Below are 15,272 nucleotides of genomic sequence, written 5' to 3' on the forward strand. Positions count from 1 at the left end.
CCCTCTAAATATTCCCTTTTGACAAGGTTAGCATTTTTTCTTTAAGGCAGAATTGATCTTCTTTTAGGTAAGTATTTAGATTCTGAAACTGCTGCAGATGGCAGGATTTTCAGTACTCGGTACATTTTTTTAAATGGCCCATTTTGATATTCCTTTCTTTTTTTTAACTTAAAATTTTCAAAAAAGTTAGATCTCACAGTAAATATTTCTCAAATCCTTCCAATGGGATTCAATTTGTACACATGTTTCTGATGAGGTCACTGCTTGTTGTTATGATACAGAAAAGCCTGTGTCTATTTTAGGCATTTACTGTACATTTCTCCCGAGAAAAGAGTGAGATCGTGTCATCTCATGCTCCCCATCCGCAGGTCACTTCCTGTAGAAATATGGACTAACTTAAACCTCGTGAGTACTGATCTGAGCATCTCTTGCAGCCTGTAGTATAAGAAACGCACCCTGGGATTTTATAATAGCTGTGGAATTAGGAGGCGGGAAATTAACTTTTATTTCCTGAATTTGTGTGTGCATTGCGTATTTTATAAAGGCTAAGTCTGATTCCTTTATAATATTCCTTCTAGAAGGAAGAATGAGGTATTTTTCAGTCGTCATGTAATAAAAGCCTGGGGTCTTCAGCTTGGCGGTAACAGCCTTGACCTCCAAAGAATGTGATAACAATATATAGCTGTAAATGGTATTATACTGTCTTAAAAGTTTTAGATAAAATCACAGTTCTCTTTGCTTAGTATAACATATTTAAAAGCCTGATACAATGCTTTCCATTCTTTTTTGTCTGTTGATACTTGGCTTTCTTAGAACTCTTTTGCAAAAAAAAAAAAAATTAATATCATTACTTTGCAAATAAATGCAGGATAAGAATATATGGGATCTTAGCTGTTTTAGTTTTAATTACTTTTAAAAGTGGTGTTAATACATTTAGGTTAGGTGGGCTTTGTTCTTACAGAAGTTAGTTGAAATAAAAAGTACCGAAAACGCAACACTACAGGTATCACTCACTTAATGAAATCAACATTTTCAGCAAGTTTAAGCAGAATTTTTCTGTTAATCTGGTTTTTAATTGGTCGACACTGTCAAATGGAATCTTACTTAGATAAAGCAAAACTTTTAAAGTAGCATTTAAAAAAAATTTTTAAGCTTTCTAACATGCTAACCACCCTACTAACAGTATAGCCAATATGTTGGCACTTTGCTTTTACTGACTGTGGAGCAATATTAGTTCTTCTTACCTTACAAATGGATCCCTCATGTCATCTTAAGTTCATTTTCATGTTTCACTAGGTGCTCAGAGTCTTAATATAAATTAGCATATTATCAAAATGTCACAAAATTAAAATGCAAAATAAAAAGTAATAGGCAATTTCTAAATTTCAGGGGCACTATTCCCAGTATCTTTGTGTGTGTTTGTCTTATAAGTAATGGAAAGATATGTTTAGCTTGGGCTAACCTCAAATTGCCTTACCATATTTAATGCTAAGTTACGATAAATTTTTGGTTTTTTCCATTGGCTTCATTTCTTAGATTATTAGATTATATTTATTAGATGTAATTATCCTAGTAATGTCTATTTAGTTTGTTAAAGTGTCTTTGGTTAGGAGAAAGTAATAGCATAAAACTCAAGGACCTGAGTTTTAAGTGGTAAAAGGCTAATAGCTGAAACTCTGTGGATTGTGCCTAGATTCTTTATCTAACCCAATGGTTTGCTGGCATTTAGGTTAGTGTCTTTATTAAGAGCTAGCTCTCACTGGGAGAGTTGAGCCAGAGCAACCGTAGTAAACATAGCGTACTGATAATAGCAATTACATAGGGATAAGATAACATTCTCTCACTTACCTAAATTTTAATGTGGCCTGTTACATAGGTTAATTTGTGCTTGGAAATGAATTTTAGTTAAGTGAGAAATACCTGTTGTTTGCTTTGTGACATTATAGTAATATGTACAGAGAATAATTTAAAATTATAATTTATGGGTCTTTAAAAAGTTTTGTTCCTAACAACATTTATAAAAATTTATTGTACTATTATAAAGTTTTTTATATATGGGTTTTTTTCCAGCCTCAAATTCTTTTGTGACTTGGAAGAGTATTATGGACAGAAGCTTGGGTATTTAAAGTTTGTTTTTAGAAATAGAACTTTTATTTAAAAAAAAAAAAACTTAGGTGCTCATCTTCTTTTCAAATAAGTATAATAAGATGAATGAGAATTTTTACCTAGATCGGCTGTTTTTAAAAAGTTTGATGTAAAGATTCCCAGTTTTAAGCTTTTAAAATTCAATAAAAAGCAAATAGTTTTTCTTAAGATTTCTATAAAATGATTAATAAAAATCATTGTGAGTAATGCAGAATATTTTGTTGGTTTATGCTGGCTAGCAGCTTTTTACTTACAAACTCTTAATTTTGCTGTGCAGACATTTAGCTAATACAGATATTTAAGTTTACAAAACAAGAATCATTAAATTGGAGTTTGACCAGAATATTGATGTCCGATTGCTTTAAAATATAATTTGAATATCCTAGCCTTTTCATGTAGAAAAATGAGGTTCAAAAGAAGAGAAAAATAATACTCTATAATTTTATTCTCAGTTAAGCTAGAACCATGCAAGAAAAATATTTAAACTGGTCTGATAGTTTCATGTTTTTCTTTTATTTTACCAAGAATATATGCATGAAAACAACCTTTTATATAAAAAGATGTTCCTGGCAACCTGCTCAACATTTTAAATTTTATCAACTTAGTACCTGCTGATGCGTCTAAAATTGCTGGTCCCATTCTAGTTTTATACTTACGTATGTAGTATTAAAAGCACTTAAGAGAAATGTAGACTATATAATCTTTACAAAAGTGGTAAAGGAATTATTTAAACTGAATATTTATTCCATTTATCTTGCTTGCTAAATAGATTTAATTGGAGCATCCATCTGTGTAATATCTGGGTAGTTCTACAATGTTAAAACAGTGGCTTAAGGAAGTAAAATTTGAGTTAGCCAGTTACTGACATAGAAAAGAACCCCGTGAGACCAAATTCAGCTTTGTAAACAATTTAGTATAATTATTTTGCGTATGTAGATATACCTTTGAAAGCCAAGAAAGGTTTATGATTGGATCTGTACTATATTAATTTAAAAACAAATTATTCTTAAGTATATTGTAGCATTTCTGTTCCTGTAAGTACTTTACTCATCTTGAACGTACTGATCATTAGCCACCTTTATAAAAATAATGTGCCTGACCTGCTAGTATTTGATAGAAATATTAAAACAGTTAAGATCCTTAAACATTTCTGCATATAAGTTTTTATTGAATAAATGTAACTTAACGTAAGTAGGTCTATGAAGTCTGTGTAAATTAAAACCCTGTTTTGTGTAGATGAAGCAATCTTTATAAGTTTCTGTCATCAAGATTGTATTTTGTGTGCTATTTTTCCATAGCTAGGAAGGTGGCAGTAAAACATGCACTATCCTAGAAACATACTGTTCCAGGTAGATCTTAATTTACTACCTGGAATGAGCCATCTTAGGTGACCACCATTCTGCACCAATACTTAGTACATAATACTTTAGTTTTAAAGTAAACTAGAGCTGTCTTCTACCCTGAGTTTCTTCCATGTCTATAAAAGTAAGAAGGAACTTCCAATTTGTAACTTTTTGAACTTTTGAGTTTTTGTATGTGTTTTAAGTAGATGAAGATAGGCCTGTCCTAGTAACCCTAACAAAAACTTTACTGTGATACGGTTATTTTAACAGTATTAGTAAGTATATATGTAGAAAGTATTCATGGGGCCAAACAACAGTCTTTCCCACTATATAATCAATTGAAGATCAAAATATTGGTGAAATTTGACATTTATGTAGAATTCATTTTGAATGTAGTGATTTGGAATGCTAATCAAACCCCAAGTAACTGTTTTTTTAGCTGGTTTTTAGGATCCCAGGTGCATGCTTTTTAGCCGTAGAATACACAAAATGTCTACGTGTTTGTAGAGATGGATTTCTGAATTCAGCTTAGATAGTAGAAAGCACCCTAAAGGATATTCTAAGTAGGTTGGGAAAGCAATTTATATTCATTTTGCTTTTAAAAGAATCTGTTAGTTTAGGACAGAATTTGAGAATTCATATAGATTGGAAGTGAAGACAAATGTTTGTCGTTGTATGGATTTGTAAAATGAAAAGTGTAACATATACATAAATTAGTAGTTTATATACATTTTCTTTAATATAGATTTATCTAATTTTTAAAACCTTAAAGTTAATAGTGTATTCTTCATTTTTACCAGAGTTCATTTTAAACATGTTTGTTTAGGTTTTACTGCAATCACAGCAACCAACCCCATTTGGCTTATAAAGACTCGGTTACAGCTTGATGCAAGGTATGTTAATTCCTTAAAATAAAATTGGTTAAAGTGGATTTAACCACTTTTTTTCTACAAATTTTTTCTTTCTTTTGCTGCTGAATTTGTTGTTGTTGTTTTGAAATTTGGGTCTGCCATCAGAAAAAAGATAATGTAAGAATTGACAATATGAGCTTTTCCAGGTGAAAAAAGTGTATTATTAATATGTGTTGTTTTGTTTTGTTTTAAAAAGAGTGGCTAGAAAGATTCCGTAGAGGAACAGAAAGGAAAGAAAGAGATAGATTAACCTAACCCAAAAGGTAATACTTTCCCTACATGGGTACTTATAATTGGCCTAGGCTAGAACCCTAGGCTGACAAAATAGTTCTCATATATCGTCTGTTACCACTGACCACTTTATAATAGTAAGATTCATTCATTCAACAAACCTATATTAGCAGATACTGCTATGTCTTAGAGATGCACCAGGAAACAGTGGGGACTAATTTTAAATGGAATAATCAAGGAAAGGTTTTTTGAACCCATTTAAAGCAGAGGAACCAATCTGTGCAAACCTCAGAGGTTCTAAAGTGTAGGGCCTTTGGTGTTCCGGGAACTGAGAGTAGGCCAAAAGCAGTGCTGCATAGGGTCTTGCCATCTCAGCTCTCCTATTGGCTTTAGAATAGACTCAAGTAGCAAGATGGTCCTATCTTTTATGTTACAATAATAATATTAATGATGTTAAACTATTTTAGACTTTCAGTCTGGAGTAGGTTCTGTGTATAACATGTTTTTACTGTTTTATATTTTGGTGTTTGGGAAATAGTGTTATGTCCTATAGGCTTTAAGTCAAACTGATCTAATACATCATTAACAATTATGCCTGCTTAAATATCTGTTTTCCATCTTCTGTTATGTTGAACTATATACTGTTTGGAAACTTGAAAAGAAATATCTAACTGTTTGATCTGAAATAGATCTTTTAATAAAATCTTAAGTGTTGTAGTAAAACTCCAAGTTTATTTCTTAAAGCCACATATCTGAAAAGTAATGGTAGCTAAGACTTATTCCAAAGGTTAGAAAATACAAGATGCTAGTCCACATTATTCTGTTGTAAACTACCAGGGTTAGGTTTCACTGTGTTTAGCATTGCTCTATAAGGAATCCAGGAAAAGCATGACTTAAAACTCTTTATTTTTTTCCACTTGTAACACAAGCTAGCACAATTATTAGGCTTGCAGGGTTGGGGAGTTAGATAGGGGTGGGGTGATAATGAAAGGTTGACTTGAGGATTCTAGTTTATAAGGCTGAGGGCTGGGTGCAATGGCTCATACTGGTAATCCCAGCACTTTGGGAGGCCAAGGCAGGAGGATTGCTTGAGGCCAGGAGTTTAAGAACAGTCTGGGCAACACTGCAAGACTTAATCTCTACAAAAAAAAATGCATGCCTGTAGTCCTAGCTACCTGGGAGGCTGAGATGGGAGGGTTGCTTGAGCCCAGGAGTTTGAGACTGCAGTGAACCATGATTGCACTATGGAGACTCCATTTGTTAAGAAAAAAAAGAAAAATCAATAAAAAAAAAATAAAAATAGGGCTGATATGTCACCTTTCAGGATTTGTATCTCTTTTAACTTGTGAGGAAGGATCTTTAATGGCAGAAACTAGTTACAGTTGGTTTGTGGATCATTTATCTAATAGGTATTCAATATCTCAAGGCAATCCATTCATAAAACTGGTGGAATCTGTAGGTAATTAAGTGGGTGTTGTGGTGGTGGTTTTATTTTATGTCAGAAACAAGTTAGGTATAATTTATAAATAGGTAAATTTTCCCTTTTTTTATAGGTAGCATATAAACCTATCTCTTTATAGATAAGGTCCTGTTGGGGGAATCAGTATAAGGTAACAAATATTGTTAAAACTCAAAATTACATGCATGTGTAGGAGGAGATGTTGTATTCTGTAAGAGTAGGTGCTGCCCCCTTAGGTAGAACTAAGGACATTGTCTTAGGCAGAGTACTGAATAAATACTTTATGACACTACAAGTTCTCATTTACTAGTCACCAGGGAGACTGATATGGCCATTGCCTTTAAATGATCATAGGGAATTTGACTTACATTCACCCCATTGCCTCTTATGTAGAATATGAGTGGGGTTGAAAGAGAATCCCTCAGGTGCACAGAATTTTAGTTAATCATACTGCTTGCTTTATGATATTGTATCATCATTAGTGTCTCAGTCATTCTATTTGTGTTACTAAATGCAAAGGAAATTCAGTTTACTTAGAACTGGAATTAATACAATGTGAGGATTTTTGTTTACTTTGTTTTGTTTTTGTCTTGAGCTGCAGTCAGGGTGTACAGTTCCTAAAGGATTTGATTGCTTATCACTGCCACATGAACCCCAATGAGGACACGAGACTGAAGATTCAATGTAGTGCATTTTGCATTCAGTAAAATAAACTATTTACTTATCACTCATTTCATACGACAAATTTGAGACAAAAGAATAGGAAATCTAAAATATGAATTTTTTTTTAAGTTCTAATTTAATTCTTCATGAGTTAAGGCCATTCTTATTATTAGAGTGACATATTTTATTATATTTTACTTACTTTATTTAAAAAACCTATCAGTAAGATGTTTCTTTTTGCTTTTCAGGAACCGTGGGGAAAGGCGAATGGGTGCTTTTGAATGTGTTCGTAAAGTGTATCAGACAGATGGACTAAAAGGATTTTATAGGGGCATGTCTGCTTCATATGCTGGTATATCAGAGACTGTTATCCATTTTGTTATTTATGAAAGTATAAAACAAAAACTACTGGAATGTAAGACTGCTTCTACAATGGAAAATGATGAAGAGTCTGTGAAAGAAGCATCAGATTTTGTGGGAATGATGCTAGCTGCTGCCACCTCAAAAACTTGTGCCACAACTATAGCATATCCACATGGTAAGAAGAGATATCTATTAAATCAGAAATATTTTCCCACCCCAGCCAACAGCTCACTTATTAAAGCATTTATAATTTTACTGCGTTCTGGTATAACAAAATACAATTCTTGAGAGTTCATAATGAGATTAAATCTGGTTAAGTAACGTAGGCTCTATTAATAGGTCAGTATTATGCTATCAAATAGCATGGTGATGATTGAGCATGAACTCTGAAGTCAATCAAATTCCAGCCTTACTCACTTCCACTTGGTGACTTTTGGGCAAGTTTCTGATTTTTGAAAAGAGCATAGATGTTTGGGCAAGTTTCTGATTTTTGAAAAGAGCATAGAGGTAGGCGCTATAGTAAATAGTTTACATACATTACTAATCTACGTAAAAATTATCTAAAGTACTTATTTTCCCTGTTTTGCTAGAACATAAGCAGAATTGTTCTCCTTTTCAAATGGAATACTGAAAAGAAATGGAAACATGAAATAACTTGCCCAAGGTCACATACCTACTTAATGCTGAAGCCCAAATTTGAATTAAAGTCTGTAATCCCAAAGACCAAGCTATTTTACATTATTTCATGTTGGCAAATAAGTATATTAATATTTCTGTATTTAAATTTTATAATAGCCTTTTTCATTGATAGCTAGATAAATCACTTAAGAATTTATTTGCTACATGCTGAGGTTTTTTGGTAGCTTTTTTGGTTTAAGTGTAGCTTTTGATTTTTGCACGTTTAAGATTTGTTTTTTAGTGTAAGCACTTCGTTTTTGTTCACTTACACTGATTAATATTTACCGTGTCCATTGTATATCATATCAGGAAAAATGAGACAGGCCTAGAAAATGCACATTTGCTCTAATAGTAATTTATGAAACCAACTCTTTAACCAGGTTGGACTATGAACTTATCTCAGTTTCCTGAAGGAATTTCCTGACTTTTCTAAAAGAAGTCAAAATACGACAGTATCAGCAATATTGTTTAGATACTGACCTATGGGATGGGTTAGGATGGTGGCCTGCTAAGGTGTAAGGAATAGGGTTTTGGGGTTTAAGCAGACTTTTCCCTTGAAGTGAGATGATGTCATTACAGGAAGAGGTACAGTTGATAAACAAGATACGTTATTCTTTTTTTTTTTTTTTTTTTGGTAGACAAAATGTCACTGTGTCACCCAGGTTTGAGTGCAGCCACATGATCATAGCTCACTGCAACCTTGAACTCCAAGGCTCAATTAATCCTCCTGCCCCAGCCTCCTAAGTAGCTGGGACTATGGGCTCAGGCCACTATGCCCAGCTAATTTTTTAATTTTTAGTAGAGATGTAGTCTCTGGTTCCCCAGGCTGGTCTCAAACTCCTGGGCTCAAGCGATTCTCCCACCTCGGCCTCCCAGAATGCTGTAGGATTACAGGCGTGAGCCACCACACCTGGTCAAATAGGACATTTTCGAGTTAAATATATAAATGGCACGAATCTTTAAGACAGAACAGATTTCAAGTAAATAGTAACAATTGCTGTGGGTTGCTTTAGACTGTTTCCCCATGCTCTTCTGGAATACTTTGTTGAAAAAATTTGAGAAATAGTGGATGTGAAAAAAGTAGTTACATAGGAAGCTCTGAATTCTTGTCCCAGCTTCTATGCGCAGCTGGCCAGAATCTCTCAGTAGCTCTGGTTTCTCATCTTTTAAAATGAGGAAAAATTGGACTGACTAATCTTTAAGGTTCATTCAGCTCTTAAAAATTTATGATTTTTGCTTACTTGATTCCCAGGCTGGGATTTATAGCTGGCAGCTAATGTTTGGAACATTGTCAGCTTCTTTGTCCACATGATGTTTCACACTCATATGTGTGGACTGTTTTGAATAGAAATAATGCTATTGTTTCTTTGTAGTATTCATGTTAAATCTTTTTTGCTTGTTTCTCACTGTATCCTTTTTATATTCATCCTGGATGCCACCTCTTTACTGCTTCTTCACCTTCTCCTCCTTCTTATATCTATCCTTCGTTTTATCTGTTTAGCTTACAACTGATACTTCTCTTTTGTTATATTGTGTCTTTTTACATTCAAAGACTGTAAAGTCTTATAATTAACGTGCATGATTTGGGCCATATTAGAAGTTTGATGTTACTATAATGAGACTGGTTTCAATAAGCTACACATTAGAAGCTACTCCTTTTTTATCCTGAGCTTACACTTATAGACTGATAAATGGGATGTGCTCAGTTATAATTAGAAGAGTGTAAAGATATCAATAATGTTTAAGTAAAATGATTTTATTTCTTTCCTAAACAGAAGTTGTAAGAACAAGACTACGTGAAGAGGGAACAAAATACAGATCTTTTTTTCAGACACTAGCTTTGCTCGTTCAAGAAGAAGGTTATGGGTCTCTTTACCGTGGTCTGACAACTCATCTAGTGAGACAGATTCCAAACACAGCCATTATGATGGCCACCTATGAATTGGTGGTTTACCTACTCAATGGATAGCAGCATGAGGGCTGCTGTACTACAAAAAAAGAAGACCAAAAGATGACAGTGGACCATGGAATATGGAAGCCAGCATAGCAGACAGAAGAAAAATAGTTTGGGAACATGTAACTATTATAAGTGGAAGTTTTGTTGTAGGAATTACAGTGATCACACCACATTTCTTGGCCTTTCAGTAATGTGGAGAAAAAAAAAAAAACCTCAGAACCTCCAAGGAAATGCCTTTAGAAGCACTCCTCTCTCAAAATTGCCATTCTCTCTACCATGTCCACCAGACACAGTTGGGTTTTGTTGATTTATGGCAGTCTTTTAAACAAAGCCATCTTTAATTTTACATACTGTATTGTAACTATCCAAAGATAGTATTGGCAGTCATAAATCTATAACTTCCGGCTTTTGTTTAATTCCAGTAAAATCACAACAATGACAATGAGATCGTCAGTATTATTTTCACATTTCCCTGAGAGGACCTGGCACAATATTTTATATTTAATTATTTGCAGTAGTCACTGTTTTTGACAACCAATGAAATAGCGTCTAAATATCTTGTATATTTTTTAGCATCAAAATGTTTCAGTTTCCACTGCTAACAGGTGCTTGATGTTTAGCCTAATGTGGATATTTAAATTGTTAACATACCAAACACACACGGTAATAGTTTGGGACAAAATAACTAGTAAATTGTTGATTCTTGGCTATTTCGCTGACTGCGGCATGTCCTCATGTCTTCTTTAATTTTGTGGTACATGAATGAATGCATTTATCTTTCAGTGACTTACTAGTTATGAACTTGAATTATCACCTGGTTGTCATACTTAAGTATCATTTACATAAAGTATAAAACATTTTTCACTTTTGAATCTTTCCCTACTTTCACATTAAGAATTTGAACTTTTGAGTTTTTTCCAGGTCTATATATGATAGATTACATTTATTTTGTAGAGAAAATAGTAATTTAAAGTTTTGCCATTTTAAGGTGATGTTAATATTTGGGACAGTATAAATATTACAGACAAGGGCCTCGTTGCTATCTGCTTTAGCAGGTAGTGACATTAATTAACTTCTAGTTTTGTGTAAATAAACAAACTGCTTTTGACAAGAAATTTATTCTGTCCTAGTTTCCTGAGTGGTAAATCATAGAAAGATTCAAGTTCATTTGGGTTAAATGTGCTAACGGGATGTAGCTTTTAAATTTTGCTATTGAGTCAGCTGTACCTTTTAATATTTTAAATGTGTTACATGTATGGCCCTTATAAAGATGTTTGCTCTAATTCTTTTAAAAGACTTCGCCTATGCTATTCTGATGTATAAAAACTGCCACGATTGGACGCCAATGTGTGGTACTCATTTCAGTACCTGAACTGTACATTTTGTGCAATGGCTTTATCTAAAAGAATGACTCTTTGTGAAAGCACTTTGTGGCCTTTTGGGGGCGGGGGTGGTGAGAGAGTAGGAGAGAATACCATGTTAAGATTTAAAAAAAAAAAATTGATCATGTATTAGGCAGAAAGAGTGTTCATAACATTTTTCTGGGTTTTAAGTATGTTGTTTTGGAGATCCTTAATATAAATGTTTTAGGTATTCTGTGTACCCTGTTGTGCCCCCAACGTTATAGATACTGCAGCGTGTCATCGCAAGCTTTCTCTGCTGTCACCAATGAAACATAGTGCCCTGTTAAATTCCCCCATTTTAACTTCCTTGTGGTCAACAGTAACTGGATGTTTTTGAGGTGCTTAATTGGAATAAAAATATTCCAATCTATTTGGAGACCAAAGGCAAAATCAGCTTTCTTACCTTTGGAATTATTTGTACCTTTCATGGTAAATTTCAGCTTTGACACATATTATGAGGAACATACCAAAAACGGGTTCGTAATAAATCTGTAGAGAAGGTCTGAATCTATCGTGTTTGCCTTTTCAGGTGCCATTTCTACTGCCTAATACAGTGCCATTTGCCTTGTGAAGACCCATAAACATTCATTGTGTTGAATGTAAGGTAGAGACTCTCCCTAGTCTTACTGATCTCAGTACCCCACAAATGATTAAGAATGATATGAAAACCAGCAGCTAAGGAACATCTTATTATTTAGTTGTAGCATATTCATAACAAGTGTCCTTCAAGGATGAACATATATTCTCATTCTATTTGTATTTATCAAGTAAAACTTGTGTTGACCTTTAGTGCATTATATTCAGCTTTTGAAAGTATTATGTATGTACTGGAAAGAAAAGAAATCTTAGAGTCTTGGACATTGTTTATTTGTGCAACAACTAGAAAGGAGCAATGAGGTTTATTTCAGTTGTATTTTTCCCTAAGCACAATCTGCCATAGTTTATGTATGACAGAGATAATTCAGAAAAGAAAACTATATATAAAAGTTGTATATAAAGTTTGTCTCTGAAATATTTCTTTGAAGTTTTTAAAAAATTGACTCATGTTTAAAAACAAAAACATTCAAAGCATTGGACTTTTTTTTCATCTGTTTATCATGACTTTTTTATTTCTGGTGTAGAGGTAGTCCACATTGTTTAGATTGTATGTACTTTTAAATTTCAAAATTCAAATCTGAAGAATTAGCAGTTGTGATTTCGGGATACCATGCAGTGCTTTTAATCCCAAGGAAAAAAATCTGTCACCGAAAGTTGGCTTGATTCTCATTATGTAACTTTGTAGAACCATCCTTTCTAGATGGGTCCCCCACAGTGGATTTGTAACTTTGAAGTCAGGATAGAATATCATTAGATTATCTGTGGAATAGCGTTACTATATTAGGACCAGCAGAATTTGGGTTGGTAAAAATAATGTTTATTACTGGATTACAAACATTTCAGCATTTTAAGATTGGTTTTAAATCACTAAAAATATTTATTCAGATTTGAAGGATTTAAGTGCTAAAAATCAATCCATTTCTTGCTCTTCAAGAATTGTCCATGCCTGCCTTTTGTTGTTTACATGCTCTTCTGCCCAGACTGTTAGTAATCTAGGGACCCTCTTTGGAACTGATGAATACAGTTCAGCCTTTTCTTCTCAAATATCTAATGACTTTAACATTCCTAAGAATATAGGTATTTCTGAATGATTTAAATTTGAGGGATTTTAATACATAAAATACAGTGTACAAACTTTCTGCCCACTCAGATCTCTTCTCCATCATGTGCTTACATATCCCATTAACCTACACACTGATTTTTATGCTACTCCTTGTAGAAACAAAATTCTAGTTTGACTCAGTTTTTGTGTTTATAAACTTTTGGAATGTATACCCCCGTGTATGTGAACAATTAGGACCTATCAGTCATAGCTAAATAGTGAACCTCAAAAGTGTTAACTTTGGACTATTCATGTGAGGTTTGGTATCTTGCATTTATGTACATGGCTGTAAATTATGTGCATTTACTCTGTATTTATGTTACCTAGCTGACTTTTACTTGAATTGTTCAAATTTTAAAAATTAAAATACGCTTATGAAAATATGGTGACTTTTTCTATAATACATCAACATTTTATTGAGAATATAGTCACACTTTTTTGGATTATCCTATGTGTGGAACAAAAATCTATTGCCATTTTCAGGTTAAGTATTAGGCTCGTTTGATTCAGTCAGCAAACCTTATCTTGAGCACTTGGTATCTATTAGACTAGTGATGTCTAAAAGAACCAAAAGGTCAAGTAATCCAACTCCCTCATAGTATAGAAAGAAATCTTGCGTATCTTCCACAGGTTTATTGACTTTTATCCAAAGCTTTTCATGTTTTCATTTCAGCCTTTGTGAAAGTTGATATGAAAAATACAGAGGTGAGAACTTGTTAGAATAACCAAATGAATCCACATATATTAGATCGAAATACAGATGACACAGATAAAATGCTATGTAGTGCCCACTTGCTTTATATTTTGTCTATTAGGTTTTCCTGAATTGTTAACATCAAACACTGTCCAGTCTTGTAGGTGAAGAAACCAGAACAAAATATCTTTTGTGTTTCGACATTAACATAAATCTGAAATTGTTGGCTTTAATAGTACTCTGCACTGAAGGCACTGGCAAAATAATGGTTAAGATTGAGCACAAGCGTTGCAAGTTGTGTGTGTGTGTGTTTATTACTGAACATTGGGAGCCGTGATAGAGGAAGTAATTTGTGAGTTCATGATTTCTTAAGGTTCTAGTGTAACAGCTATACAACTGATAAAACTCAGGCAAGCAAAATGTAATTAAATGTCCCCCCCCCCCTTTTTTTTTGATAGGGAGTTTCACTCTTATCGCCTATGCTGGAGTGCAATGACGTGATCTCGGGTCACTGCAACCTCTGCCTCCCAGGTTCAAGCGATTCTCCTGCCTCAGCCTGACTTCCCTTTTGTTTATTTTCACACTGTATAGACCAGCTGACTGCCTTAATATGTATTGAATCAATTCAAGGTTTATGTATATAGAGTGTTGTTTATACAGTGGTTTCATGTGATTTCTTAATAGCCCATAGATCCAATAACATACAGAGGAATATTAGTCACAACTGGACTCTTGTAACTTGAGTGCTCTGAATCTTAGTCCTGTGTTTTTTTATTTACTACACTAGGTTATTCATCAGCACTTGACGCTAGGATGATGTTTTAGAAACTTCATTTGAAAGGAAAGATGGATAGAAGTTGGCTCTGAATGAAACATTAGGAAGTAATCAGAAACAGAGTTGAATACATAAGAACGGTATGAACTGTCTTAGAAGCTAATGTATATAGACCTTAGATGATATCCTGAGGCCAGTGGGGAACCTCTCGAAGTTTTTTTCTCCCAAAGAATGATTGGCAACATCCTAGAAAATCAGACTTAACAGATACTAGTTTGTCTTATGTAAGTTGCTCTTAATCATACTGTCTATGAGCTTCAGGAGTGTCAGCATGATCTGTGTTCTCTGAAACTATTAATTCTTTTAGCAAAATCTGGTTGCATGGAGAAAATGGCATTTTTAAACTTTGAAACGGATACAAATTTTACAGGCTGATACGGGGAGGGGCATTCTTTGTTAAAGGTCAAAGTGTTTCAGCCCAAGTAGGGAAAAATAACCCATTTTCTTTTGTTCTTACCTCCTAGGAATTGACTCAAAAGGTGTAAATTTCTTGAGATTTTAAAACCAGGGGTAGACCACGATTCCAAACCTAATCTAACTCAGGAGCTTATCAAATGCAACCAAACAATTTACTACTAGACCCCTGATTCTCTGTTTCCAGGTCCCCTACCTGCTCTTCCAATGCACTACAGAATTCTTCCTTGAGTCTTTCATTGTCAAGGATAAACAGCCCTAACATTCTTCAACCATTACTTCTGAATCTTAACTTTTAAGGTTCTCTAATATGATCAATCTCCTTAGTATGAACTTAACTGAGGTGTTTTAGAGGCCCAGACTATTTGATCTATACCTTCCTAAATTAGATACTGATTCTTAGGGTGTGTTTTTTTTGTTTTCCTAGCTTGCAAAAATTGTACTGGAGCAATTGGACATCAATATGAATTAAAATGA

The 15,272-nt window shown here is 33.8% G+C and overlaps 1 protein-coding gene across 1 annotated transcript in view; it reads left to right on the forward strand.

The window, feature by feature from the left end:
- Positions 1 to 13,233, forward strand: part of SLC25A36 (solute carrier family 25 member 36) — a 38,168-nt gene extending 24,935 nt beyond the window's left edge. The window contains exons 5-7 of the mRNA XM_050779722.1: positions 4,315 to 4,381; positions 7,001 to 7,290; positions 9,569 to 13,233. Of these exons, the coding sequence (XP_050635679.1) occupies positions 4,315 to 4,381; positions 7,001 to 7,290; positions 9,569 to 9,762 (551 nt within the window). The 3' untranslated portion in view covers positions 9,763 to 13,233. The remainder of the gene's footprint in view (positions 1 to 4,314; positions 4,382 to 7,000; positions 7,291 to 9,568) is intronic.
- The last annotated feature ends 2,039 nt before the right edge of the window (positions 13,234 to 15,272 follow it).

Source organism: Macaca thibetana, chromosome 2 (assembly GCF_024542745.1).
Source record: "Macaca thibetana thibetana isolate TM-01 chromosome 2, ASM2454274v1, whole genome shotgun sequence".
Classification (NCBI taxonomy): domain Eukaryota; kingdom Metazoa; phylum Chordata; class Mammalia; order Primates; family Cercopithecidae; genus Macaca; species Macaca thibetana.